Source organism: Oncorhynchus kisutch, linkage group LG7 (assembly GCF_002021735.2).
Source record: "Oncorhynchus kisutch isolate 150728-3 linkage group LG7, Okis_V2, whole genome shotgun sequence".
Classification (NCBI taxonomy): Eukaryota; Metazoa; Chordata; class Actinopteri; order Salmoniformes; family Salmonidae; genus Oncorhynchus; species Oncorhynchus kisutch.
This window is the reverse complement of record NC_034180.2, coordinates 992,057-1,018,899: the sequence shown is the minus strand read 5'-3', so window position 1 is coordinate 1,018,899 and position 26,843 is coordinate 992,057. Positions and strand designations below refer to the sequence as shown.

The 26,843-nt window shown below is 44.4% G+C and overlaps 1 protein-coding gene across 2 annotated transcripts in view; it reads left to right on the top strand.

The window, feature by feature from the left end:
• LOC109881900 (TBC1 domain family member 9) overlaps positions 1 to 26,843 on the top strand; it is a 37,996-nt gene extending 11,153 nt beyond the window's left edge. For both annotated transcript variants that reach the window (XM_031828323.1, XM_031828324.1), the window contains 20 exons: positions 2,139 to 2,257; positions 2,832 to 3,060; positions 3,356 to 3,432; positions 3,546 to 3,730; positions 10,452 to 10,659; positions 11,891 to 12,097; positions 12,451 to 12,630; positions 13,787 to 13,937; positions 15,688 to 15,902; positions 18,282 to 18,399; positions 18,651 to 18,936; positions 19,473 to 19,602; positions 19,855 to 19,953; positions 20,107 to 20,175; positions 20,849 to 21,101; positions 22,824 to 22,889; positions 23,571 to 23,654; positions 23,892 to 23,960; positions 24,590 to 24,693; positions 24,857 to 26,843. In XM_031828323.1, coding sequence (XP_031684183.1) covers positions 2,139 to 2,257; positions 2,832 to 3,060; positions 3,356 to 3,432; positions 3,546 to 3,730; positions 10,452 to 10,659; positions 11,891 to 12,097; positions 12,451 to 12,630; positions 13,787 to 13,937; positions 15,688 to 15,902; positions 18,282 to 18,399; positions 18,651 to 18,936; positions 19,473 to 19,602; positions 19,855 to 19,953; positions 20,107 to 20,175; positions 20,849 to 21,101; positions 22,824 to 22,889; positions 23,571 to 23,654; positions 23,892 to 23,960; positions 24,590 to 24,693; positions 24,857 to 25,654 — 3,647 coding nt within the window. In that variant the 3' untranslated portion in view covers positions 25,655 to 26,843. The remainder of the gene's footprint in view (positions 1 to 2,138; positions 2,258 to 2,831; positions 3,061 to 3,355; positions 3,433 to 3,545; positions 3,731 to 10,451; positions 10,660 to 11,890; positions 12,098 to 12,450; positions 12,631 to 13,786; positions 13,938 to 15,687; positions 15,903 to 18,281; positions 18,400 to 18,650; positions 18,937 to 19,472; positions 19,603 to 19,854; positions 19,954 to 20,106; positions 20,176 to 20,848; positions 21,102 to 22,823; positions 22,890 to 23,570; positions 23,655 to 23,891; positions 23,961 to 24,589; positions 24,694 to 24,856) is intronic.

The following is a 26,843-nucleotide window of genomic DNA, read 5'->3' as shown; positions in this document are numbered from 1 at the left end:
TTCAAAATTCTCCATGAATTTTAAGGTGTGCTGTATTGCAGGGAATTATTATTTCACCTTTTTAAGTAGGATCGTAACATATCTGAAGCTAATTAGCCAATAGCGCTCTAGCCATGAGCTTATCGCCTTATGTGTGGTAGTAAATGTAGGCCGAGCAGAGGGGATGGCCAAGTAATGTCAGTGGCTGGGCTGTCTAGATTTAATCAAACTTTAATTTATATTGCACATTTCTTACAGGATGCGTTTCAAAGTGATGAACAAATAAAAGGTGAGAAAGATAAATACAAATAACTAAGACAATAAAACATTTAAGAGAACTTAAAATAACAGTACACATGAGACTAATGCGTAAAAATAAATGTGATTTATATATGGGGATAAGATATTAAAAGAACCCTAAGTAAAAGCATGTCTAGAGGCTGTTCTAAAGGCCAGGACCATAGTGGCTGAAGGCAGCCTCACCAAACGTTGTGGTTCTGAGTGACCTTTGGAACAGCTGAAAGGCCAGTTACAGAGGATTAGAGGGACAACCCGGCACATTTGCTTTTAAGATATCAGACATGTATTCAGGTGCAAACCCACGTAGTGCTTTAAAAATCAATAAAGCAATTTTAAAATCCACTCTAAAACTAACTGGCTTACCAATGCAGTGACTTTAAAATAGGTGGTGTGTGTGTGTGTGTGTGTGATCTCCTCCTGGCCTTTGTAAGCACACGTGCTGCTGCATTCTGAATTCATTAAAGCTGGCCAATTGTTTTGTTGTTGAGGGGGGAGACCAGACAGGAGTGCATTGCAATAATCAAGCCTGTCAGTAATTAAAACATGCATTAGTCAGTGTGGGCTTGACAGAGGAATTGTCACACTTTGACAATATTTCTAAGGTAATTAAAAAGCTGATTTGGGCACATTTCTGATGTGGGCCAGTAAACGAAAGGTTGCTAGATTGAATCCCCGAGCTGACAGTTTAAAAATCTGTTCTGCCCCTGAACAAATCAAATCAAATTTATTTATATAGCCCTTCGTACATCAGCTGATATCTCAAAGTGCTGTACAGAAACCCAGCCTAAAACCCCAAACAGCAAGCAATGCAGGTGTAGAAGCACGGTGGCTAGGAAAAACTCCCTAGAAAGGCCAAAACCTAGGAAGAAACCTAGAGAGGAACCAGGCTATGTGGGTTGACCAGTCCTCTTCTGGCTGTGCCGGGTGGAGATTATAACAGAACATGGCCAAGATGTTCAAATGTTCATAAATTACCAGCATGGTCGTATAATAATAAGGCAGAATGGACTTAGGCAGATGGACTGGGGACAGTAAGGACTTAGGCAGAATGGACTTAGGCAGATGGACTGGGGACAGCAAGGAGTCATCATGTCAGGTAATCCTGGGGCATGGTCCTAGGGCTCAGGTCCTCCGAGAGAAAGAGAGAAAGAGAGAAGGAGAGAATTAGAGAACGCACACTTAGATTCACACAGGACACCGAATAGGACAGGAGAAGTACTCCAGATATAACAAACTGACCCTAGCACCCCGACACATAAACTACTGCAGCATAAATACTGGAGGCTGAGACAGGAGGGGTCAGGAGACACTGGACCCATCCGAGGACACCCCCGGACAGGGCCAAACAGGAAGGATATAACCCCACCCACTTTGCCAAAGCACAGCCCCCACACCACTAGAGGCAGTTAACCCACTGTTGCTAGGCCGTCAATAAGAATTTGTACTTAAATTTAACCAGGCAAAGTCAGTTATTTTTTTTAGGTCAGTCTAAAATAACACCGAGGTTTATAGCCTGGTGGGTTGTCTAGTAGTCTTGATTAGCCGTCTGAACCGCTTGTTACTGCTCTCAGTACTGTCTTTCCCCTCGTCTGTCACTGGTCCTGAATCATGTACCTTCATACTACTTAGTATCCAGAAGAGTAGGTTAGGATTCCAAGTATGCTAAACATGTTAAATTTGCATACAATTGTAAGAATGATGAAGAGCGTCTCAGTCGACATGCTGTAATGTCTCAAAAAAAAAAGAATAATGGGTGAAACTCCATGCCTCCACATTCTCCTGGGAGCCTCTTGTAATCAAGTTCCCTGATTCACCCCTGTCTCCTCCTCCTCTCTCTTCTCCCCTCCCTCGTTCCATAGGCTGCTCCCGTAAGGAGATCACAGAGCACTGGGAGTGGCTGGAGCAGAACCTCCTGCAGACACTGTCCATCTTTGAGAACGAGAATGACATCACTACCTTTGTCAAGGGCAAAGTTCAGGTACTGTTTAGGGTATATATGAGTCACTTAGCAGATGCTTGTCTCTAAAGAAACAGTATGGACTTCTCTGGGATTTGGAAGGTTGGTTGTGTGTAGAAGGGTTGCATGGTGGGGTTTGTGGAATTTCACAAATCTTTTTGTAATGGTGTTTGTGACAATAGTAATTGTGGTTGTCAGCAATTCATTTTGACAGTTTTGACATTGAAACGTATGACGTTTGACTGTGACATGTTTGTCATGCCAGGTGTAATATTAGTCCAGCATGTAGTCAAACTAGTATTGTCAAAATTACTCCTGCCAGGGGCCAAATAACGAAGCCCGGCTGTATTTACTATTGTAACCTAAGAACAGGTCCAGCTACTGACACAGCCTCTAAATCAGATTCTGTATGGCGATAAAGTAGTTCTTACTCAATGAATAGATTACAAAAGCTAGCCAGATAAGATTTATTTTGCTCTCTCACTTTGTCTGCCTCTCACTTTCTAGCTATCTCTATTTTAAAATGAATTGTTGAACTTTTATTGATTGTCTCTCTCAAAGTCCTTCACTCCCTCTATTTCTCTCTTGCTCCCAGGGTATTATCGCCGAGTACAACAAGAACCACGACGTGAAGGAGGACGATGACACTGACAAATTCAAGGAGGCCATCTGTACGTTCCGTAAGCTGTTTGGCATGCCTGAAGAGGAGAAGCTGGTTAACTACTACTCCTGTAGCTACTGGAAGGGCCATGTGCCCCGGCAGGGCTGGCTCTACCTCAGCATCAACCACATCTGCTTCTACTCTTACCTGCTGGGGAAAGAAGGTAGGGACCACTGGCATGCTGGCACAGGTACACACACCACTGCATAACTGGTTAGTACTACATACCGATTATGCATAGCTTTTGAAGAGCCTTCATAAGTCCCAAAAATAGTACAGCCCCTTGATATTTTCTCTGTGTGGATACAATGTTTTTTTTTAAGATGACGTGATGTATATTTCAAACAATCGGCTTTTATGCAACCCAAAAATGTATAAATGCAACCATCTTCAATTTCTCTTTCGCTCGCTCTCTCGCTCTCTGTTTCTCTCTCCGTCTCTCTTTCTTCTCCCCTCAGCCAAGCTGGTGATCCGCTGGGCTGACATCACCCAGCTGGAGAAAAGCGCCACGCTCCTCCTCCCTGATGCAGTCAAGGTGAACCTTGTAAATAATATCAACTATACTGCATGTTACCCTCGCTTTAATGTCTCTTTATCTATCCATACACCCCTCTTAACCTTCATTCATGCTTCCATTCATCTGTCAAGGTGAGCACGCGGGTGGCTGAGCACGTCTTCTCTGTCTTCCTCAACATCAACGAGACCTTCAAGCTGATGGAGCAACTGGCCAACATCGCCATGAGACAGCTCCTTGACAACAAGGGCTTTGAGCAGGACCGCTCTCTGCCCAAACTCAAGAGGAAGACACCCAAAAAGGTGTCTGCCCTCAAGAGGTGAGGTTTGGTGGAGGGCGTTCTGGGAAGGTTTGGTGAGGCTGGATGTTGTAGTTGATAGATTTTTGTTGGACTCCCCTCAATAGGTTCGGTTGATAGTTGAGGAGGATTGGTTTTCTGGGGAGATGTAGTCATTTATAATGCTGCACAAAATTCTTTGCTGCGGGTGACCTATAACCATTCACAGCCATTCCATGTGGTTGCATGACATTGTACGTTTTACACAGTTTAATAAACCATATACCACGACTAAATGACTACATAAGACCACCAAGAAACAACAAAAATGACTTCAGAGGAAAGATATGTATAGTCCAGCTGAGGAGGCATTAGTAGTATATTTAAACTGGGTTCCTTTCTAGTAGTTTGGCTCACAGACACTTTTGCATTCTTTAAATCTACAGCACGACTTTGTCATAATCCTTTCAGGTACAGCTGAACTTTTACTGGCGCTATTAACTTTGAACACCCAAGTTTGCTTCATTAGCCCAAGACTTTCAAATGTATTTCCCTCAAGACAGATTCCAACTCTCTAACTACTACTCATACTGTTGCCCTATATAGATGTCTATTGTAGAAGTAACTGTTGCCCCATCCAGATGGCTGTTGTAGTAGTAACTGTTGCCCCATCCAGATGGCTGTTGTAGTAGTAACTGTTGCCCCATCCAGATGGCTATTGTAGTAGTAACTGTTGCCCTATATAGATGTCTATTGTAGTAGTAACTGTTGCCCTATATAGATGTCTGTTGTAGTAGTAATTGTTTCCCCATCCAGATGTCTATTGTAGTAGTAACTGTTGCCCCATCCAGATGTCTATTGTAGTAGTAACTGTTGCCCCATCCAGATGTCTATTGTAGTAGTAACTGTTGCCCCATCCAGATGGCTATTGTAGTAGTAACTGTTGCCCTATATAGATGGCTATTGTAGTAGTAACTGTTGCCCCATCCAGATGGCTATTGTAGTAGTAACTGTTGCCCTATAAAGATGTCTATTGTAGTAGTAACTGTTGCCCCATCCAGATGTCTGTTGTAGTAGTAACTGTTGCCCCATCCAGATGGCTATTGTAGTAGTAACTGTTGCCCCATCCAGATGGCTATTGTAGTAGTAACTGTTGCCCCATCCAGATGTCTGTTGTAGTAGTAACTGTTGCCCTATATAGATGTCTATTGTAGTAGTAACTGTTGCCCCATCCAGATGTCTATTGTAGTAGTAACTGTTGCCCCATCCAGATGTCTATGTAGTAGTAACTGTTGCCCCATCCAGATGTCTATTGTAGTAGTAACTGTTGCCCTATATAGATGTCTATTGTAGTAGTAACTGTTGCCCCATCCAGATGTCTATTGTAGTAGTAACTGTTGCCCCATCCAGATGTCTATTGTAGTAGTAACCGTTGCCCCATCCAGATGTCTATTGTAGTAATAACTGTTGCCCCATCCAGATGTCTATTGTAGTAGTAACTGTTGCCCCATCCAGATGTCTATTGTAGTAGTAACTGTTGCCCCATCCAGATGTCTATTGTAGTAGTAACTGTTGCCCCATCCAGATGTCTATTGTAGTAGTAACTGTTGCCCCATCCAGATGTCTATTGTAGTAGTAACTGTTGCCCCATCCAGATGTCTATTGTAGTAGTAACTGTTGCCCCATCCAGATGGCTATTGTAGTAGTAACTGTTTCCCCATCCAGATGGCTATTGTAGTAGTAACTGTTGCCCCATCCAGATGTCTATTGTAGTAGTAACTGTTGCCCCATCCAGATGGCTATTGTAGTAGTAACTGTTTCCCCATCCAGATGTCTATTGTAGTAGTAACTGTTGCCCCATCCAGATGTCTATTGTAGTAGTAACTGTTGCCCCATCCAGATGTCTATTGTAGTAGTAACTGTTGCCCCATCCAGATGGCTATTGTAGTAGTAACTGTTGCCCTATATAGATGTCTATTGTAGTAGTAACTGTTGCCCCATCCAGATGTCTATTGTAGTAGTAACTGTTGCCCCATCCAGATGGCTATTGTAGTAGTAACTGTTGCCCCATCCAGATGTCTATTGTAGTAGTAACTGTTGCCCCATCCAGATGTCTATTGTAGTAGTAACTGTTTCCCCATCCAGATGGCTATTGTAGTAGTAACTGTTTCCCCATCCAGATGGCTATTGTAGTAGTAACTGTTGCCCCATCCAGATGTCTATTGTAGTAGTAACTGTTGCCCCATCCAGATGGCTATTGTAGTAGTAACTGTTTCCCCATCCAGATGTCTATTGTAGTAGTAACTGTTGCCCCATCCAGATGTCTATTGTAGTAGTAACTGTTGCCCCATCCAGATGTCTATTGTAGTAGTAACTGTTGCCCCATCCAGATGGCTATTGTAGTAGTAACTGTTGCCCTATATAGATGTCTATTGTAGTAGTAACTGTTGCCCCATCCAGATGTCTATTGTAGTAGTAACTGTTGCCCCATCCAGATGGCTATTGTAGTAGTAACTGTTGCCCCATCCAGATGGCTATTGTAGTAGTAACTGTTTCCCCATCCAGATGTCTGTTGTAGTAGTAACTGTTGCCCTATATAGATGTCTGTTGTAGTAGTAATTGTTTCCCCATCCAGATGTCTATTGTAGTAGTAACTGTTGCCCCATCCAGATGTCTATTGTAGTAGTAACTGTTTCCCCATCCAGATGTCTGTTGTAGTAGTAACTGTTGCCCTATATAGATGTCTGTTGTAGTAGTAATTGTTTCCCCATCCAGATGTCTATTGTAGTAGTAACTGTTGCCCCATCCAGATGTCTATTGTAGTAGTAACTGTTTCCCCATCCAGATGTCTATTGTAGTAGTAACTGTTGCCCTATATAGATGTCTATTGTAGTAGTAACTGTTGCCCCATCCAGATGTCTATTGTAGTAGTAACTGTTGCCCCATCCAGATGTCTATTGTAGTAGTAACTGTTGCCCCATCCAGATGGCTATTGTAGTAGTAACTGTTGCCCTATATAGATGGCTATTGTAGTAGTAACTGTTGCCCCATCCAGATGTCTATTGTAGTAGTAACTGTTGCCCCATCCAGATGTCTATTGTAGTAGTAACTGTTGCCCTATAAAGATGTCTATTGTAGTAGTAACTGTTTCCCCATCCAGATGTCTATTGTAGTAGTAACTGTTGCCCTATATAGATGTCTGTTGTAGTAGTAATTGTTTCCCCATCCAGATGTCTATTGTAGTAGTAACTGTTTCCCCATCCAGATGTCTATTGTAGTAGTAACTGTTGCCCTATATAGATGTCTATTGTAGTAGTAACTGTTGCCCCATCCAGATGGCTATTGTAGTAGTAACTGTTGCCCTATATAGATGTCTATTGTAGTAGTAACTGTTGCCCCATCCAGATGTCTATTGTAGTAGTAACTGTTTCCCCATCCAGATGTCTATTGTAGTAGTAACTGTTGCCCTATATAGATGTCTATTGTAGTAGTAACTGTTGCCCCATCCAGATGTCTATTGTAGTAGTAACTGTTGCCCCATCCAGATGTCTATTGTAGTAGTAACTGTTGCCCCATCCAGATGGCTATTGTAGTAGTAACTGTTGCCCTATATAGATGGCTATTGTAGTAGTAACTGTTGCCCCATCCAGATGTCTATTGTAGTAGTAACTGTTGCCCCATCCAGATGTCTATTGTAGTAGTAACTGTTGCCCTATAAAGATGTCTATTGTAGTAGTAACTGTTTCCCCATCCAGATGTCTATTGTAGTAGTAACTGTTGCCCTATATAGATGTCTGTTGTAGTAGTAATTGTTTCCCCATCCAGATGTCTATTGTAGTAGTAACTGTTTCCCCATCCAGATGTCTATTGTAGTAGTAACTGTTGCCCTATATAGATGTCTATTGTAGTAGTAACTGTTGCCCCATCCAGATGGCTATTGTAGTAGTAACTGTTGCCCTATATAGATGTCTATTGTAGTAGTAACTGTTGCCCCATCCAGATGTCTATTGTAGTAGTAACTGTTGCCCCATCCAGATGTCTATTGTAGTAGTAACTGTTGCCCTATATAGATGTCTATTGTAGTAGTAACTGTTGCCCCATCCAGATGTCTATTGTAGTAGTAACTGTTGCCCCATCCAGATGTCTATTGTAGTAGTAACTGTTGCCCCATCCAGATGGCTATTGTAGTAGTAACTGTTGCCCTATATAGATGGCTATTGTAGTAGTAACTGTTGCCCCATCCAGATGTCTATTGTAGTAGTAACTGTTGCCCCATCCAGATGTCTATTGTAGTAGTAACTGTTGCCCTATAAAGATGTCTATTGTAGTAGTAACTGTTTCCCCATCCAGATGTCTATTGTAGTAGTAACTGTTGCCCTATATAGATGTCTGTTGTAGTAGTAATTGTTTCCCCATCCAGATGTCTATTGTAGTAGTAACTGTTTCCCCATCCAGATGTCTATTGTAGTAGTAACTGTTGCCCTATATAGATGTCTATTGTAGTAGTAACTGTTGCCCCATCCAGATGGCTATTGTAGTAGTAACTGTTGCCCTATATAGATGTCTATTGTAGTAGTAACTGTTGCCCCATCCAGATGTCTATTGTAGTAGTAACTGTTGCCCCATCCAGATGTCTATTGTAGTAGTAACTGTTGCCCTATATAGATGTCTATTGTAGTAGTAACTGTTGCCCCATCCAGATGTCTATTGTAGTAGTAACTGTTGCCCCATCCAGATGGCTATTGTAGTAGTAACTGTTGCCCCCATCCAGATGGCTATTGTAGTAGTAACTGTTGCCCCATCCAGATGGCTATTGTAGTAGTAACTGTTGCCCCATCCAGATGTCTGTTGTAGTAGTAACTGTTGCCCTATATAGATGTCTGTTGTAGTAGTAATTGTTTCCCCATCCAGATGTCTATTGTAGTAGTAACTGTTGCCCCATCCAGATGTCTATTGTAGTAGTAACTGTTGCCCTATATAGATGTCTATTGTAGTAGTAACTGTTGCCCTATATAGATGTCTATTGTAGTAGTAACTGTTGCCCCATCCAGATGTCTATTGTAGTAGTAACTGTTGCCCCATCCAGATGTCTATTGTAGTAGTAACTGTTGCCCCATCCAGATGTCTATTGTAGTAGTAACTGTTGCCCCATCCAGATGTCTATTGTAGTAGTAACTGTTGCCCTATATAGATGTCTATTGTAGTAGTAACTGTTGCCCCATCCAGATGTCTATTGTAGTAGTAACTGTTGCCCCATCCAGATGTCTATTGTAGTAGTAACTGTTGCCCCATCCAGATGTCTATTGTAGTAGTAGTAACTGTTGCCCCATCCAGATGTCTATTGTAGTAGTAGTAACTGTTGCCCCATCCAGATGTCTATTATAGTAGTAGTAACTGTTGCCCCATCCAGATGTCTATTGTAGTAGTAACTGTTGCCCCATCCAGATGTCTATTGTAGTAGTAACTGTTGCCCCATCCAGATGTCTATTGTAGTAGTAACTGTTGCCCCATCCAGATGGCTATTGTAGTAGTAACTGTTGCCCCATCCAGATGGCTATTGTAGTAGTAACTGTTGCCCCATCCAGATGGCTATTGTAGTAGTAACTGTTGCCCCATCCAGATGGCTATTGTAGTAGTAACTGTTGCCCCATCCAGATGGCTATTGTAGTAGTAACTGTTGCCCCATCCAGATGGCTATTGTAGTAGTAACTGTTGCCCCCATCCAGATGGCTATTGTAGTAGTAACTGTTGCCCCCATCCAGATGGCTATTGTAGTAGTAACTGTTGCCCCCATCCAGATGGCTATTGTAGTAGTAACTGTTGCCCCCATCCAGATGGCTATTGTAGTAGTAACTGTTGCCCCCATCCAGATGGCTATTGTAGTAGTAACTGTTGCCCCCATCCAGATGGCTATTGTAGTAGTAACTGTTGCCCCATCCAGATGGCTATTGTAGTAGTAACTGTTGCCCCATCCAGATGGCTATTGTAGTAGTAACTGTTGCCCCATCCAGATGGCTATTGTAGTAGTAACTGTTGCCCCATCCAGATGGCTATTGTAGTAGTAACTGTTGCCCCATCCAGATGGCTATTGTAGTAGTAACTGTTGCCCCATCCAGATGTCTAATGTAGTAGTAACTGTTGCCCCATCCAGATGGCTATTGTAGTAGTAACTGTTGCCCCATCCAGATGGCTATTGTAGTAGTAACTGTTGCCCCATCCAGATGGCTATTGTAGTATTATACTGTCATACTTGGTTGCAAATTGCTCTTTCACTACATTGACCTGATTTTATTTTATTTTTCATCCAAAGAAAGTTTTTGGGATGCATTTTAGGATACATGGGAAATGTAAAACATTTGCCAAATGTATTTTAATGTGTGACATACATTTGTAAAGGTATTTGGAATATATACATTTGTATAGAAATACACTGCATACAAAACATTAAGAATGCCTGCTCTTTCCATGATTTAGACTGAAGTGGAGGAGAAAGGTTAAAGAAGGATTTTCAAGCCTTGAGACAGTTGAGTCATGGATTGTGTGTGTGTGCTATTCACAGCATGAATGGGCAAGACAATAGATTTAAGGGCCTTTTGAACAGGTTATGGTAGTAGGTGCCAGGCGCACCAGTTTGTGTCAAGAACTGCACCGAAAGTTAGTCTCAATTTACTGCTGCTATTTAAAGACAACAGATTATGTTCCGAATTAGATTCTTGACCGTCTCTAGACTAGACAATCTCTTGAACCTTGTTGTCTCACCCAGGGACCTGGATGCCAGGGCTAAGAGCGAGCGTTACCGGGCCTTGTTCCGTCTGCCCAAGGATGAGAAGCTGGACGGACACACAGGCTGCACCCTTTGGACCCCCTTCAACAAGATGCACATCCTGGGCCAGATGTTTGTCTCTACTAACTACATCTGCTTCACTTCCAAGGAGGAGACCCTGTGCAGCCTCATCATCCCCCTTAGAGAGGTGAGTCTGGCTGGGTACAGACTCTGGTGATAGACTGTAGTCCTGGAGCTTAGTGTTGGCCCGGAGCAGTAGTCTGCACTGACTGGAGCTCTCTGGGAGTTCGGGTTGGTGACCGTTGAACTAGACTTTTGTGACAATGTTGGATGATGCCAAGACATAAATCAATGTGGGACCACTATAGATTTGAGATTTTCCATCAGGAAAGATAGGTTACCTTTGACAAGTTGTGCTGTGTGCTGCTGTAGGGGGTTACTAGCAGGGCAGTTAGAAAGAGCAGCAGCCGGCTTAACACTGGTAGGGGCTGTCACTCCCAATCTGCTTTAGTCACTGGCTGCCCCTCGCCCAGCCATTGCCATGCCAATCAGGACCCCACCCCCCCCACCCACCCTGTCACATCCTATCCCCATCAGCCATCTTAAACTACCAATCGCTGGCAGGGCAGAACGTGGATCGACTACTAATGTCTAGTGTTACGATGTGTGGCACTGAATCAATTCAGTCACCTAGTATGTGGGTTGAAGTGTTATGGTGAAATCTATTGTGTGCTTGGTATGGTATGTTGGCCTTAGGTCATTGCACATGAGAATATTGACCTATGTGGTTAGATGGTGAAATAAATCAATACACATGTGATGGGTTACTGTAATTTGTGTTCTACATCAGACACTTTCTCATATCAAATAGATGTATATCTTATGTTGCATACTCATATCTTATGACTGACGTGACTGGCGTATCTGTTGTCTGACACAACCGGGTGGTAGCAGGCTACCACCCGATTACTCAACCCTGCACCTCAGAGGCTGCTGCCCAAAATACATGGAATCACTGGTCGCTTTAATAATGTTTACTTACTGCGTTTACTCATCTCATATAATATATTTTATACTGTGTTCAATTTACTAGTATTTTAGTCAATGCCACTCCGACATTGCTCGTCCTAATATTTATATATTTTCTTAACTCCATTCTTTTACTTTAGATTTGTGTGTATTGTTGTGAATTGTTAGATACTACTGCACTGTTGGAGCTAGGAACACAAGCATTATGCTACACCTGCAATAACATCTGCTAAATATGTTTATGTGACCAATAACATTTGATTTGTTATGACTGGCATATCTGTTGTCTGACATATGACTGACATCTATTGTGACTGACATATCTGTTGTGACTGATACATGAATGACATATCTGTTGTGACAGACCTCTGTGTGTCTGTCCCTTCCAGGTGACGATAGTGGAGAAGGCAGACAGCTCCAACTTTTTCCCCAGCCCAGTGTCCATCAGCACCAAGAACAGGATGACCTTCCTGTTCGCCAACCTCAAGGACCGTGACTTCCTGGTCCAGAGGATCTCTGACTTCCTGCAGCAGACCACCTCCAAGATCTACTTCGAGAGGGAGACCACCGGGAGTGTGAACAGCTCCGACGATGAGGTGAGGGCACATCTATGTCATTGTATATCTAGGATGTTGTACATCATTTAGGTCTATACTCATCCACAACTGCTCCCCAAGTTTGCTGATAAGTCTCCCTCTACTCCAGGTCTTCAGTAAATACTTAGCATGATTATTATCACAGGTCTCTGATCAGCTCTTATCATAAAGCACACTGCATTAACTATCCTTACCCTGATCCTGGACTTGTTCTTCTCTCCACCAGGTGTATTCTCAGTATTATTAGTTTGGCATCTCATCACAGGTCTCAGAACAGTTGTTATGATAAACTCATGATAATTGACTGCATTAACAATCTCCTAATTCTGATCCTGTGTCTCTCTCTCCCCTAGGTGTACTCCCAGCAGGGCTCTCTCCTCTCCAGCAGTCCCCAACGCAGCAGTCTGGGCTCAGAGGGCTCCTCCGAGGGTGAGCGCCAGTTTAACCTCAATGACAACAGCGTGCCCACCGCCACCCAGGCCCTCATGACCATGTACCGCCGCCGCTCGCCGGAGGAGTTCAACCCCAAACTGGTACGGTCAATAAATGTTCTGTTCACATGTTGGGGGCTCCTGAGTGGCGCAGCGGTCTAAGGCACTGCATCTCAGTGCTAGAGGTGTCACTACAGACCCTGGTTCGATTCCAGGCTGTATCACAACCGGCTGTGATTGGAAGTCTCATAGGACAGCGCACAATTGGCCCAGCGTCATCCGGGTTTGGTTGGGGTAGGAATGTTCTAATTGTAAATTAGAATTTGTCCTTAACTGACATGCCTAGTTAAATAAACATGTGGTCGAACACAAGAAGATGCTATAGTAGAGAATTGGAATGATTGCACATGATTGATGGAACTGAACTTGGACTAAATTCATTGAGTTGAAACATTTATTTACAGTGACAAAATATTGTAACAAACTGTAATTGCGTGTATATACCTGCATGCTGAATAATCCATTGGGAATCCAATTTCTGCATGTAGTAACCTGAGGCTTTTCCCAAGCCTCAAATCAAATTGTATTGCTTGCGTACAACTATTTAGCAGATGTGATTGCGGGTATAGCGAAGTGCTTGTGTTCCGAGCTCCAACAGTGTGGTAATATCTAACAATACACAACAAAGCGAAGTTGCTTAGGAGCCAGAAACAGAGCGGCCATGTCTGTCGGTGCCATCAGTGTGTCAACCTTGATCTAAAACAAAGCTTGGCTTAGTCAGTGTGTTCTGTTCCTGCGCTAACCTCCAGCTGGCTTTGCATTGCACAGTACAAAGGCCTGCAGGGAAGTTGCAGATGTAGACCAAGGAAGGGGGAAGTGTGTGGAAAGTATATTAAATCCGAGTTAATTGAAGTAAATAAAGCCTTAATGAAATTCTTCAGAGACCTCTAGGGGAGTATTTGTGCTGCATACGTCTGTCGAAAGTTAGAGATATTGTTTAGGCTTTGAAGGCTCTCTGGCTCGTTATTTAATGAGGTGGTTTTTTGCCTCCTACGAACCATCCTGATCTCTCTCGCTTACATTCTGCGTGTATTGAAACAATGTAAGCGTGTCTACTTTCTCTCACTCTCTCTGTCCTTGAACATCATTCTGTAGTTCTCTCTAAGGGGAGCTTTACTGGCATGAAATGTCTCGACATTTCTCTTTCTTTCTCCAACACATGCAAGATTATTAACTGTCAATGACAATTTTTCCCCAGGCCAAGGAGTTCCTGAAGGAACAGGCGTGGAAGAACCACATCACTGAGTACGGCCAGGGGGTGTGTATGTACCGTACAGAGAAGACCAAGGACCTGGTGCTTAAAGGCATCCCAGAGAACATGAGGGGAGAGCTGTGGCTGCTCTTCTCCGGTGAGGCCAACAGTCGCACGCGTTCTCACAAACAGTCCGGCGTGGGCATGATCTCACAATGCGCACTCTCATTCACTGTACATAGTCATTTGTATATTACATTATGCCCCCCGGTTCTTGACATTCATATACTCGACTTTCACTCATTCGGTATCTCCACAAGCCGTGCTGACACACACACTCAAAGACCACAGATAGACAGTACTACGTGCTCATACACCAACTCCTAACCTGCATTCGGCATCGTGTGGTGGGACCACACATCTCATTACTATAGTTATTGTTATCACAGGAGGAAAAACACATCAGATTTTAGTTTTGGGTTTTCCCAAACCACCTTTTGTGGTATGAGCACAGAATGGTTCATCATCCAGGTGTATTAGAAGTATTGACAGTCAAATATTAGCTTTTCTTTCAGTGTACATATGGATTTGGGTAGCCTCATTAAACATGCATTAGCTTGGCCTTGGCAACGCATTCCATTCTCATCTCCTGCCTGAGCAGCAGTATCGTACTGTATCTAACCTGTAACTGGGCTGCATGCTTCACGTCCACTGCTACAGCATATTACAGTGAGAGCACACATTCTATAGTCTGCTTACTGTACGCCAAACTGAACACTGTCAGTCTGGTTTAACCAGGCTTTACAAACACAGCAGCTTATATAGGGGTTGTGTTAGAGACGTAGGCCTACATTGTGACCACTGTAGCTGACCTATATAAATAAACCTGAAGAACCAGTTGGCCTACAGGGAGAGTCACTGCTGAGATCACCAAACGATGTTTTATACTTCAGCCTCTTCTTCCTGGAGGAAATGCCTTGCACCCACGCGACAGCACTAACAGTTAGCGACTATCTACCTGCTCTTTCCGTCCCCTAGTGACCTACTTGTGGTACCTTCCGCAGTCGCCATGGCAGCCATACATCTGCACTTCCTGGATGGACTGGTGTGTTTACATGTTAGCCTAGCGTCTCTGTTGGCGAAGCTCGCTAGCTGTGTTTTTATGTGGAAGAAGATGCAGCATTTGAATGCAAACTCTATACTTTTCCCTCTACTCACACTCACTGTCACAGTGGGAACTGTTGATAAGCCTGAGTTTGACTGCGCTAGAAGAGTGAGTTTGAGGGTGTTATGATTCAACAGACTTTTACCCAGGACCGCCCCCCCCACCCCCTCCCCTCTTAATGGTTTAGCCTGTGTTGTTGTTACTGCTTCCACAGCTGGGAGTACGGAAGGGGAGGGCTATAAAGGCACTAAGGTTTCAGTGTAGAAGGGATTCTGCCTAAAGTGAGAGTGGAAGGCTTACAACTGCATGTCTACTGGCTGCTTACCACATCCCTCCGTTAGTAGAGATGGAGTGAGCAATGGCTTGAGTTCTGGTTTCATCACTCTAACCATTTCTGAAACTGATTACATTGAATATGCAATGCCATTGCAATGCTAGCCTAACTTAGCCAGGTGTAAAATAATCCCCTATATGGTCTTGAAGATAATCAAAAAATAACTGTTGGGGGGAGGTTCTCTTCTGCACCAATCCAGTAAATGTGGAGGAGTTAAGATGTTGCGTTAACGTCCAATTGCGGAAGTCGCATCACAGGCTCTCTTTCCATTTCCCCCTGAAAACCTTGGGCCTGACATTAACTTTGTTTCACCAGACCAATTTTTTTAAACAGCAATTGGCTGATGGTCTGGTGCCAATGGGCCTCGTTTAACACTATACTAACTGTGGTAACTATATCCCGCCCCAGGGGCGATCAACGAGATGGCGACCCACCCTGGCTACTATGAGGACCTGGTAGAGAAGTCTATGGGAAAGTACAACCTGGCCACAGAGGAGATCGAGAGAGACCTGCACCGCTCCCTCCCTGAACACCCAGCCTTCCAGAACGAGATGGGGATCGCTGCCCTACGAAGGGTCCTTACTGCCTACGCCTTCAGAAACCCCAACATAGGCTACTGCCAGGTACACGCATGGTATATAGTAGACACGCATGGTATATAGTAGACACGCATGGTATATAGTAGACACGCATGGTATATAGTAGACACGCATGGTATATAGTAGACACGCATGGTATATAGTAGACACGCATGGTATATACACTGCTCAAAAAAAATAAAGGGAACACTAAAATAACACATCCTAGATCTGAATGAATGAAATATTCTTATTAAATACTTTTTTCTTTACATAGTTGAATGTGCTGACAACAAAATCACACACAAATTATCAATGGAAATCAAACTTATCAACCCATGGAGGTCTGGATTTGGAGTCACACTCAAAATTAAAGTGGAAAACCACACTACAGGCTGATCCAACTTTGATGTAATGTTCTTAAAACAAGTCAATATGAGGCTCAGTAGTGTCTGTGGCCTCCACGTGCCTGTATGACCTCCCTATAACGCCTGGGCATGCTCCTGATAAGGTGGCGGATGGTCTCCTGAGGGATCTCCTCCCAGACCTGGAATAAAGCATCCGCCAACTCCTGGACAGTCTGTGGTGCACCTTGGTGTTGGTGGATGGAGCGAGACATGATGTCCCAGATGTGCTCAATTGGATTCAGGTCTGGGGAACAGCATCAATGCCTTCCTCTTGCAAGAACTGCTGACACACTCCAGCCACATGAGGTCAAGCATTGTCTTGCATTAGGAGGAACCCAGGGTCAACCGCACCAGCATATGGTCTCACAAGGGGTCTGAGGATCTCATCTCGGTACCTAATGGCAGTCAGGCTACCTCTGGCGAGCACATGGAGGGCTGTGCGGCCCCCCCAAAGAAATGCCACCCCACACCGGTCATGCTGGAGGATGTTGCAGGCAGCAGAACGTTCTCCAGACTCTGTCACATGTGCTCAGTGTGAACCTGCTTTCATCTGTGAAGAGCACAGGGCGCCAGTGGCGAATTTGCCACTCTTGGTGTTCTCTGGCAAATGACAAACGTCCTGCACGGTGTTGGGCTGTAAGCACAACCCCCACCTGTGGACGTCGGGCCCTCATACCACCCTCATGGAGTCTGTTTCTGACCGTTTGAGCAGACACATGCACATTTGTGGCCTGCTGGAGGTCATTTTGCAGGGCTCTGGCAGTGCTCCTCCTTGCACAAAGGCGGAGGTAGTGGTCCTGCTGCTGGGTTGTTGCCTACTCCACGTCTCCTGATGTACTGGCCTGTCTCCTGGTAGCGCCTCCATGCTCTGGACACTACGCTGACAGACACAGCAAACCTTCTTGCCACAGCTCGCATTGATGTGCCATCCTGGATGAGCTGCACTACCTGAGCCACTTGTGTGGGTTGTAGACTCCGTCTCATGCTACCACTAGAGTGAAAGCACCGCCAGCATTCAAAAGTGACCAAAACATCAGCCAGGAAGCATAGGAATTGAGAAGTGGTCTGTGGTCCCCACCTGCAGAACCACTCCTTTATTGGGGGTGTCTTGCTAATTGCCTATAATTTCCACCTGTTGTCTATTCCAATTGCACAACAGCATGTGAAATGTATTGTCAATCAGTGTTGCTTCCTAAGTGGACAGTTTGATTTCACAGAAGTGTGATTGACTTGGAATTACATTGTTGTTTAAGTGTTCCCTTTATTTTTTTGAGCAGTGTAGTATACACACATGGTATATAGTATACACACATGATATATAGTATACGCACACAGACGCACCAGTCCTGTCACTCAAGATCCACTGCCAAAGTAGACGTCCGTCCAGGTAAGCAGAACGTCACAAGATTACTTCAAAACCGGCCTCTAGGGGCAATGTTGGCGCTATTACCTTTAAGTCCTGTGGACAGGGATGGCGGATGGGCGTAAGCTGCGAGCTCCGGCTCTGAAAGTCACGTGTTCAGTCCCAGCGCTAAGCACTATTTTTGTCTATCCCAAACCTTAACCCTTAACTTAACCATTCAGAATGAATGCCTAATCTTCAAAATGTTATGTTTGTGGACAAACATCTGATTCTGCAGTGAGATCGTGAGAGCTTGTTACACACACACTTATTTTACAACACAAACATTCACACTGCTCTTCAGTTTATAAATGGTCAAGTCACATAGTAGTTTGCCACTTCTATAGCTGTCCTGACTCCCCCACGGGTCCCTAATCTTGGTTCCCCCTGCGGGTCGAAGCCATGCAGTTCCCTCTTGACTGCTGGTCCATCTGTTAGCAGCTTGAAACTCTGAAGACGTTTAACCCAGGCTGAACACTGTAGTCCAGACCTACTGTCACATAGCTGTTTAAATAGATTTTTGTTTTGCTTTTTGAAGGGCTTTGAGATTCTGTGAAGAAAAGCGCTATAGAAGTTGAATGTATTATTCTGAATAATCTTGGTGGTTCTTCCTAGGCCATGAACATTGTGACGTCGGTGCTGCTGCTGTATGCTAAAGAGGAGGAGGCCTTCTGGCTGCTGGTGGCTCTGTGTGAGCGAATGCTGCCTGACTACTACAACACCAGGGTCGTAGGTCAGTTGGAAGCTTCTGGAATGAGGCTGTAGTAGGGCAATGGGTGGCTTTGTGGTCGACTGGTGTGTTTGCCTCTGAGTTTTTAACTTCTCAGTCTCAGTGTCTCTATTTTATGTTTTGTGTTCAGATGTGTGTATGTGTCCCTCAGTCTTTGTGCATATCTGTTGGCATCGTTCTCCCTCTTACTGCATCAGTGTCCGCATAGGCCTATTTTTTTCTGTCTTGCTAACCTCCCACTTCTCCTTCTCCAGGAGCTCTGGTAGACCAGGGTGTTTTTGAGGAGCTGGCCAGGGAGTACGTCCCTGAACTCTACGACTGCATGCAGGACCTGGGAGTCATCTCTACCATTTCCCTCTCCTGGTTCCTCACCCTGTTCCTCAGTGTCATGCCCTTCGAGAGTGCCGTGGTGGTGGTCGACTGCTTCTTCTACGAGGGCATCAAGGTCATCTTCCAGCTGGCGCTCAACGTGCTGCACGCCAACATCCACCAGCTGCTGGGGGCCAAGGACGATGGAGAGGCCATGACCGTGCTGGGAAGGTGAGGACGGGTGGGGGTGGAAGACCGACAAGGGGCCAAAGATATTAAAACGGGGCTTTTCAATTTCGGTCCTGGAGGGCAGAAACACTTCTTGATTTGTTTCTACCTGGTAGTTAATTGTATTCACCTGGTGCACCAGGTCTGATGAAAACCAGAAGGGTTTTTAGCCCTGCAGTACCAGAATTCGAACAGCCCTGGACTAAAGGGACATGATTGGTAGGCCAACTCATGACTGGAACCCTGAACCTAACCTGAACTAAAACTAAAACCCTAACCTTTTCCCTGACCTTAATCCTAACCATAACCAATTAGGTCATTCAACATGGGTTTGCTGGTCAGTCATGGTACTTTAGTTTTTCACTCAAAGAGCAGACCCCATGAGTCGGGTCAAAGGTCAAATTGTGTTGGCGGAAGTGACACGAGAGATAATCTTGTTTTGAAACACTGCAGTAAGAAGACTTCTTAATTCAATTAAAGCTTGATATTGATAAGCTGTCAATATAAAGGATTTGGTTGTGTGACACGTTTGTGTGTAGGTACCTGGACAGCGTGTCCAATAAGGACAGCACCCTGCCTCCCATCCCCCACCTGCACTCCCTGCTGACAGACGATGGGGATCCCCACCCGGAGGTGGACATCTTCAAGCTGGTCCGCAGCTCCTACGAGGTGAGTCTCCTCAACATGACCAGGGCATCGTCATTCAATTACTCCTTCAATCTGTCAGAGATGGGGTCAATTAAGTTTAAATGGAATTCAGCCCAACCCTGCTTCCTAGACCCAAGTGTATTCACTGGTAGAACTGTCACTCTGTTTTGACCTTTACTCTGGCTGGTGATTATGCAGTCTCAGTGAATATCCCAGCCGTAGGATAGCAGCAGTGTTGACATCTCTCTCTCGGTCCCGTGTGGCTGTTTGTAGAAGTTTGGCTCCATCCGGGCAGACGTGATCGAGCAGATGCGCTTCAAACAGAGGCTAAGGGTCATCCAGACCATCGAGGATACCACCAAACGCAACGTGGTAACGACCCCTGCTATTACACACACTGTATGGTACAACAGATGTTGGGTGTGGAGGATTTCAAGTCATTTTAAGCCATTGTTTCTGATTGTATTCAATGCTGGTTAGTTCTGATGTCCTCACACAGGTCCTAAATCCACTGTTCTCTTTCAGGTCAGAACCATTGTCACGGAGACTGCCTTCAGCATCGACGAACTGGAGGAGCTCTACGTTCTGTTCAAGGTGAGTGACAGCCATGCTGTAGCCAATATGAACTAAATGGAACTGACCTCTAACCAATAGGAACTTAAAGGAACTCATCTCTTCCTGTATTGCTTTTCCTCAGCCTCCCTTTCTCTTTGGCAGGGCGTCTCATTTCTCCTAGCTCTCACATAGTGCCCTGCTGCCACGGCAACGCTGAATTATGGGCTGTAGTTGGAGCCGGTACTTAATATCCATAGAGACAGACCTAAAACCCTGGCAATAGCATTTTACTCTTCATCCATTAACACAACGGACGCTCACTGCTCAGTCCTGTTAGAGGACATGGAGAAAGACGGATGAGTCTTCAGCACAGTTCTAATGGTCAGGGGTGCTGGTATAAGATGTGAGAAGTAGAGAACTTTTAATACCCAATGTTGTGCAATGTTCGCATTGTTCTCTGTTGATATCATGTACTTATCCATTAGAAACTTGTGCAAAGCAATTCAGCGGTATCTATATGCATTTCCTCACCTTGGGTGACCACATTTCCCCACATTTTGCATAGGTATCACCATTTGGTCTCATTCCACCTCGCTTCTTTATACTTCAACATTTTATAGAAAACTGCTACATAAATGTAATATATTTCTTTCATTCACATTAAAACCCTGTTGAATCTATCAAATCTATTTCTACCATCTTCATTCTCCAGGCGGAACACCTGACCAGCTGCTATTGGGGCGGAACGGGTGGCAGCAACCCTACGGAGCGCCACGACCCCAGCCTGCCCTACCTGGAGCAGTACCGCATCGACCTGGAGCAGTTCAGGGGGCTGTTCTCTCTGCTCTTCCCCTGGGCCCCTGTCAACGGGGCCCAAGCAGACCCCCTGGCCCTGCGCTTCTTCAGGCTCCTGGACCATAACGGAGACTCTCTGATTAATTTCCGGGAGTTTATTAGTGGACTGAGTGAGTATTGGTGGAGGTGGGTGAGGGGGTGTATCAAATAGAAGTTGACTAATGATTGTAGCAACTGGTCAAAATGGATATTAAGTCTATATACAGTGCCTTGTGAAAGTATTCGGCCCCCTTGAACTTTGCGACCTTTTGCCACATTTCAGGCTTCAAACATAAAGATATAAAACTGTATTTTTTTGTGAAGAATCAACAACAAGTGGGACACAATCATGAAGTGGAACGACATTTATTGGATATTTCAAACTTTTTTAACAAATCAAAAACTGAAAAATTGGGCGTGCAAAATTATTCAGCCCCTTTACTTTCAGTGCAGCAAACTCTCTCCAGAAGTTCAGTGAGGATCTCTGAATGATCCAATGTTGACCTAAATGACTAATGATGATAAATACAATCCATCTGTGTGTAATCAAGTCTCCGTATAAATGCACCTGCACTGTGATAGTCTCAGAGGTCCGTTAAAAGCGCAGAGAGCATCATGAAGAACAAGGAACACACCAGGCAGGTCCGAGATACTGTTGTGAACATCCCAAGGAGCACTGTGCAAGCGATAATATTGAAATGGAAGGAGTATCAGACCACTGCAAATCTACCAAGACCTGGCCGTCCCTCTAAACTTTCAGCTCATACAAGGAGAAGACTGATCAGAGATGCAGCCAAGAGGCCCATGATCACTCTGGATGAACTGCAGAAATCTACAGCTGAGGTGGGAGACTCTGTCCATAGGACAACAATCAGTCGTATATTGCACAAATCTGGCCTTTATGGAAGAGTGGCAAGAAGAAAGCCATTTCTTAAAGATATCCATAAAAAGTGTCGTTTAAAGTTTGCCACAAGCCACCTGGGAGATACACCAAACATGTGGAAGAAGGTGCTCTGGTCAGATGAAACCAAAATTGAACTTTTTGGCAACAATGCAAAACGTTATGTTTGGCGTAAAAGCAACACAGCCCATCACCCTGAACACACCATCCCCACTGTCAAACATGGTGGTGGCAGCATCATGGTTTGGGCCTGCTTTTCTTCAGCAGGGACAGGGAAGATGGTTAAAATTGATGGGAAGATGGATGGAGCCAAATACAGGACCATTCTGGAAGAACCTGATGGAGTCTGCAAAAGACCTGAGACTGGGACGGAGATTTGTCTTCCAACAAGACAATGATCCAAAACATAAAGCAAAATCTACAATGGAATGGTTCAAAAATAAACATATCCAGGTGTTAGAATGGCCAAGTCAAAGTCCAGACCTGAATCCAATCGAGAATCTGTGGAAAGAACTGAAAACTGCTGTTCTCAAATGCTCTCCATCCAACCTCACTGAGCTCGAGCTGTTTTGCAAGGAGGAATGGGAAAAAATGTCAGTCTCTCGATGTGCAAAACTGATAGACATACCCCAAGCGACTTACAGCTGTAATCGCAGCAAAAGGTGGCGCTACAAAGTATTAACTTAAGGGGGCTGAATAATTTTGCACGCCCAATTTCTCCGTTTTTGATTTGTTAAAAAAGTTTGAAATATCCAATAAATGTCATTCCACTTCATGATTGTGTCCCACTTGTTGTTGATTCTTCACAAAAAAATACAGTTTTATATCTTTATCTTTGAAGCCTGAAATGTGGCAAAAGGTCGCAAAGTTCAAGGGGGCCGAATACTTTCGCAAGGCACTGTAGACATAATGAAATGTTATGACAAATTATCACATCTATGGTGTATTTCAGGTGTTTTATGCCATGGGGATCTGACTGAGAAACTGAAGCTCCTGTACAAGATGCATGTGATTCCTGGTAAGTATGTGTGTGTGTACTGTTCACAGAGAGGGAAAGAAGTCCAGAGGGAAATCTATACTCCTTATATGCTGTCATAACTGAGTGAGGGGGAGGATGTTTTAAGGATAGGGGATTGGATTTCTTTACTGTAAAGGAGCAAAGATGAATTATTTTGTTCTCTCCCTCGCTTGGTTGAGCATATGGAGCACCAACCGCAGCTTCCCTTCTCAAGACACACACAGCAGTATTTTCACTCTGCTGGAAATCTACCTCTCAATCAGAAGAGCTTTCATGGCTCTCTGGCTCAGGTCGCGTTAAATCCCTGTATAACAGCAAAGCCTGAAGCAGCTATTGTTTTGGTTCTCGGAATGATGGGGTTAGCTTTTTTCCTTTGCCAGCCTCAAGGAAACATGGAAATATTGTCTCTGGCAGAATGATATATGTTGAGAACTAACAGATGTTTAGCGAGAAGAGGATATAGAAATGACTTCAGACTTATGATCAAACATTGGGATGTGTGAGGCCTCGAGGGAAAGATAATGATAAATGGATACAATTTATATTGCACTTTTTCAACTGCAGTGTTTGAGGCGTTATGATAACGCCCCTTACAGCACTTGGAAAGGTGCTATATAAATGCTATCAATTATAATACAACATTTTAGGCCTTAACATTTTTATCTTCCTGTCCCCTCCCAGAGGTGACCCATGAGCAGGAACCAGACTCTGCCTTCGAGGCCACCCAGTACTTCTTTGAGGACATCACCCCAGAAACTTCCAATGGTAGGCCATGTCCTCATCAACACGCCAGAGGTTACACAATGTTTGCACCCCAAATTGCACCCTTTTCCCTGTATAGTCCACTAATGTTGACCAGAGCCTTATGTGCTCTCAATCACAGTCACACTCCACTCATGGCATGCATCAACCTATTTCAACCTCCCACTTTTTTTGTCTTCTCCAGATAACTTCCTAATGTGTCCTTTGACCTTTGCACTCTTGACCTTTCCCTTCCTCCAGGCCTTGACCCCAAGTGCAAGAGCGAGAAGGATGATGGCTTTGTCAGGGTCACGTTCAAGACTGAGAAAGGTACGCACTGCTATGAAACAGTTATGAGACATGCGTATCTATCGCTAGTTTGTAAATGCTCCAATCTAAATGATAATACCTTAAGCCACAAAGTCTACCATTCATGTTCCTTTTTTTGTTGCAAAGGTCTTTATTTACTGTACCTCAAGAACACCCATTTCACTGTAAGGAACTTAGCTGTAGCTCTCTAATCTCCCTCCTATTTGAAATGATTTCAAACCATTTGACTCCATACACACACATCCCAAAAGTCTGGGATGAAAAGGGGAAGCACTGTTACTTTTCTATGTATCATGTTTTCTTGGAGCAAAAATTGTCTACGGTCGCTGATTAGGGACGATATACTTACTGATTTTCCAGACAATAAAATTCCCATTAAAGCAATAGATTCCTAATAGAATTGAACAGTCTCAAAGTGCAACTGGGAGTGTTGCATGTTAAATGGTCCCCAAGCTAGGCCTGCATGCCACTTCAGTTTATTGAGGGCATTATTGGTGCATGTTCTCTTATTCATTCAACACTTTTTACTTGACAACAGCACATACATTAGTTGTTGTTATGGCCTCCTATAAATAGTCTGTGCCAGGCTGCTAGCTTTTAACTCTTAACGGCCACCTCTGTTTCTACAGTGAAGAAACTGCACACCCCTGACTACCGCCACTACCTGAGGCTGTGGAACCAGGGCACCAAGAACAAACTGGACAACATGAAGGATCTGCCCAAACTCAACCAGGTAAGAGCATTAAGAACCACTCTACCTCCCCAGGGGGAGTCAGTGGAGTCCACTTGATCAATGTGGCTGTGTGAGGCTATGAAATTGTGTGCCGTGCCAATGAATCTACCTCATCTTCCTTCCCAGGCTAACCTGTATGTCTTCCTCTCTCTCTCTCCTTCAGAGCCAGTTCATAGAGCTGTGCAAGACACTGTACAACATGTTCAGCGAGGACGCCCAGGAGCAGGAGCTGTACCACGCCACGGCCACCGTCACCAGCCTGCTGCTGGAAATGGGCGAGGTGGGCAAGCTCTTCTGCCATTCCAAGGACCAGGAGGAGCAGGACCAGGATGATCCAGAGGAGGCCAAAACCAGTGGGCCAGCCCGAGATGGAGGGACCAGGCCTGGGGGTGTCTTCCAGCAGAGGGGCCAGGGAGAGGGAGAGAAGGAGAGCCAGGCCAGGCCCTGTGGCCCTGCGAAGAGGGATGGCAGGGGCGAGCAGCTGTCTGCCATGGAGGACATTAAGCTGGAGGACTCGTCCCCGAAGGACACAGGGACATCGTCCTCCATGCTCATCTCAGATGACGAGACCAAAGATGACACGTCCATGTCGTCCTACTCTGTGCTCAGCGGTGGCTCCCATGAGCTCGACGACAAGCTTCACTGCGAGGACATTAATGACGACACGGTCCTGGTGCGCAGCAAGAACGGGCCCCATGGTGGAGGGGTAGGGAACGGGCTTCACGGTGAAGGTGGGCCCCATGGCAGAGATGGGGGGCTGCCTCACAGCACCAGCATAGATAAAGACTGGGCCATCACCTTTGAGCAGTTCCTGGCATCGGTGCTCACTGAGCAGGCCCTGGTGCTTTACTTCGAGAAGCCAGTGGAGGTGGCCGCACGTATCACCAATGCCAAGAATGTGAGGAAAGTGGGGTGCTCCCTACTGTCCGCTAGCGACTATGAGATCTCCCTGTCTGGGTAACTAATGCCTCAATGAAAAAGAGAATTTACAGAGACAGACTCTTGCTCTGTAGGTTGACTGCTTCGGAAAACAGGGAAACATGTCATGTAAATGTACAACGTGAAAAACCAAGTCTTCTCCTCTTTGTTGGGTGACAAGAATGACAGTCTGCTAGAACTGATAAGTCTAACATTTGTGTGCAATACTATAAGAGTAAAAAAATCAAATAAATACCTGCTCTTAGCAATGTATTTTACCAGATGTCAACAACCTGTTTTATCTTTAGGGTTAGAAGATTCTGTGCACAGATGGACCAGGGAAGGACAAAAAGGGCTTTATTGACCTTTGACCTCAAAAGGAATTCAGGCAGAGCTGTGGTGTGTGTACTGTACATGTATTAGCTGTGCTTGCTGTACTTTATATGAAGTCATGTATACATGTTACTACTAATAATAGCTAAACCAGTTAGACTACTACGTATCATGATGTTTAAGTCTTACAGACCACCAGCCCAGTCCAGGAGTGGCCTGTCACAGTCCCAGAGGAACACTGCTCAGTCGTTGTAGAGTTCTGTCACCTGCTTACTCATTAGCCGCTAGGCTAATTGACTAACAGCAACCTGTGGGGCAGTTGTACTCACTGCTAATCTATTAGCCGCTAATTTACACTAGAAACAATGGTTAAGCGGGGTAGCATCCGTTAGCTACAATGAAGTGACTGTACTTCTAGAGTTGGGAAGATTAGTTGCTGCCGCTTCAGGATAACCCACACTTGCACTGGAATGAAATATGAATGGTGGTGAAAGCTTTATCTGACTAGATGTACTTCAGTAAATTCACTAAGGAAAACACTGTTTAGATTTCATTCGTGTGGTAGCTTAGCCTGCATACTGAACTGTAGAGCACACGCACTTTGTTTTATCAGGAAAAAATGACATTTACAACATCTTTCCTTTTAATTCCATAAGCATGTTTTCTGCCTTTTTTCTGTGCCACTCCTGCACTCGTCGTCAGCACACTCCAAAAGCTTTTCTTTTCTTTTTTTAAACAAAGTTTTTGAACTTTTTGCTCTGTATATTTTTACGCTGTTTTATATATTTTTTTGTTCCAATGTGAATGATTTTGTCATGTACAAAGGTCATGATTTTAAGTGTACCACTTCAACTAATTAAAACATGTAGAATGAACGGTCTTACGCTACATATTAAAAA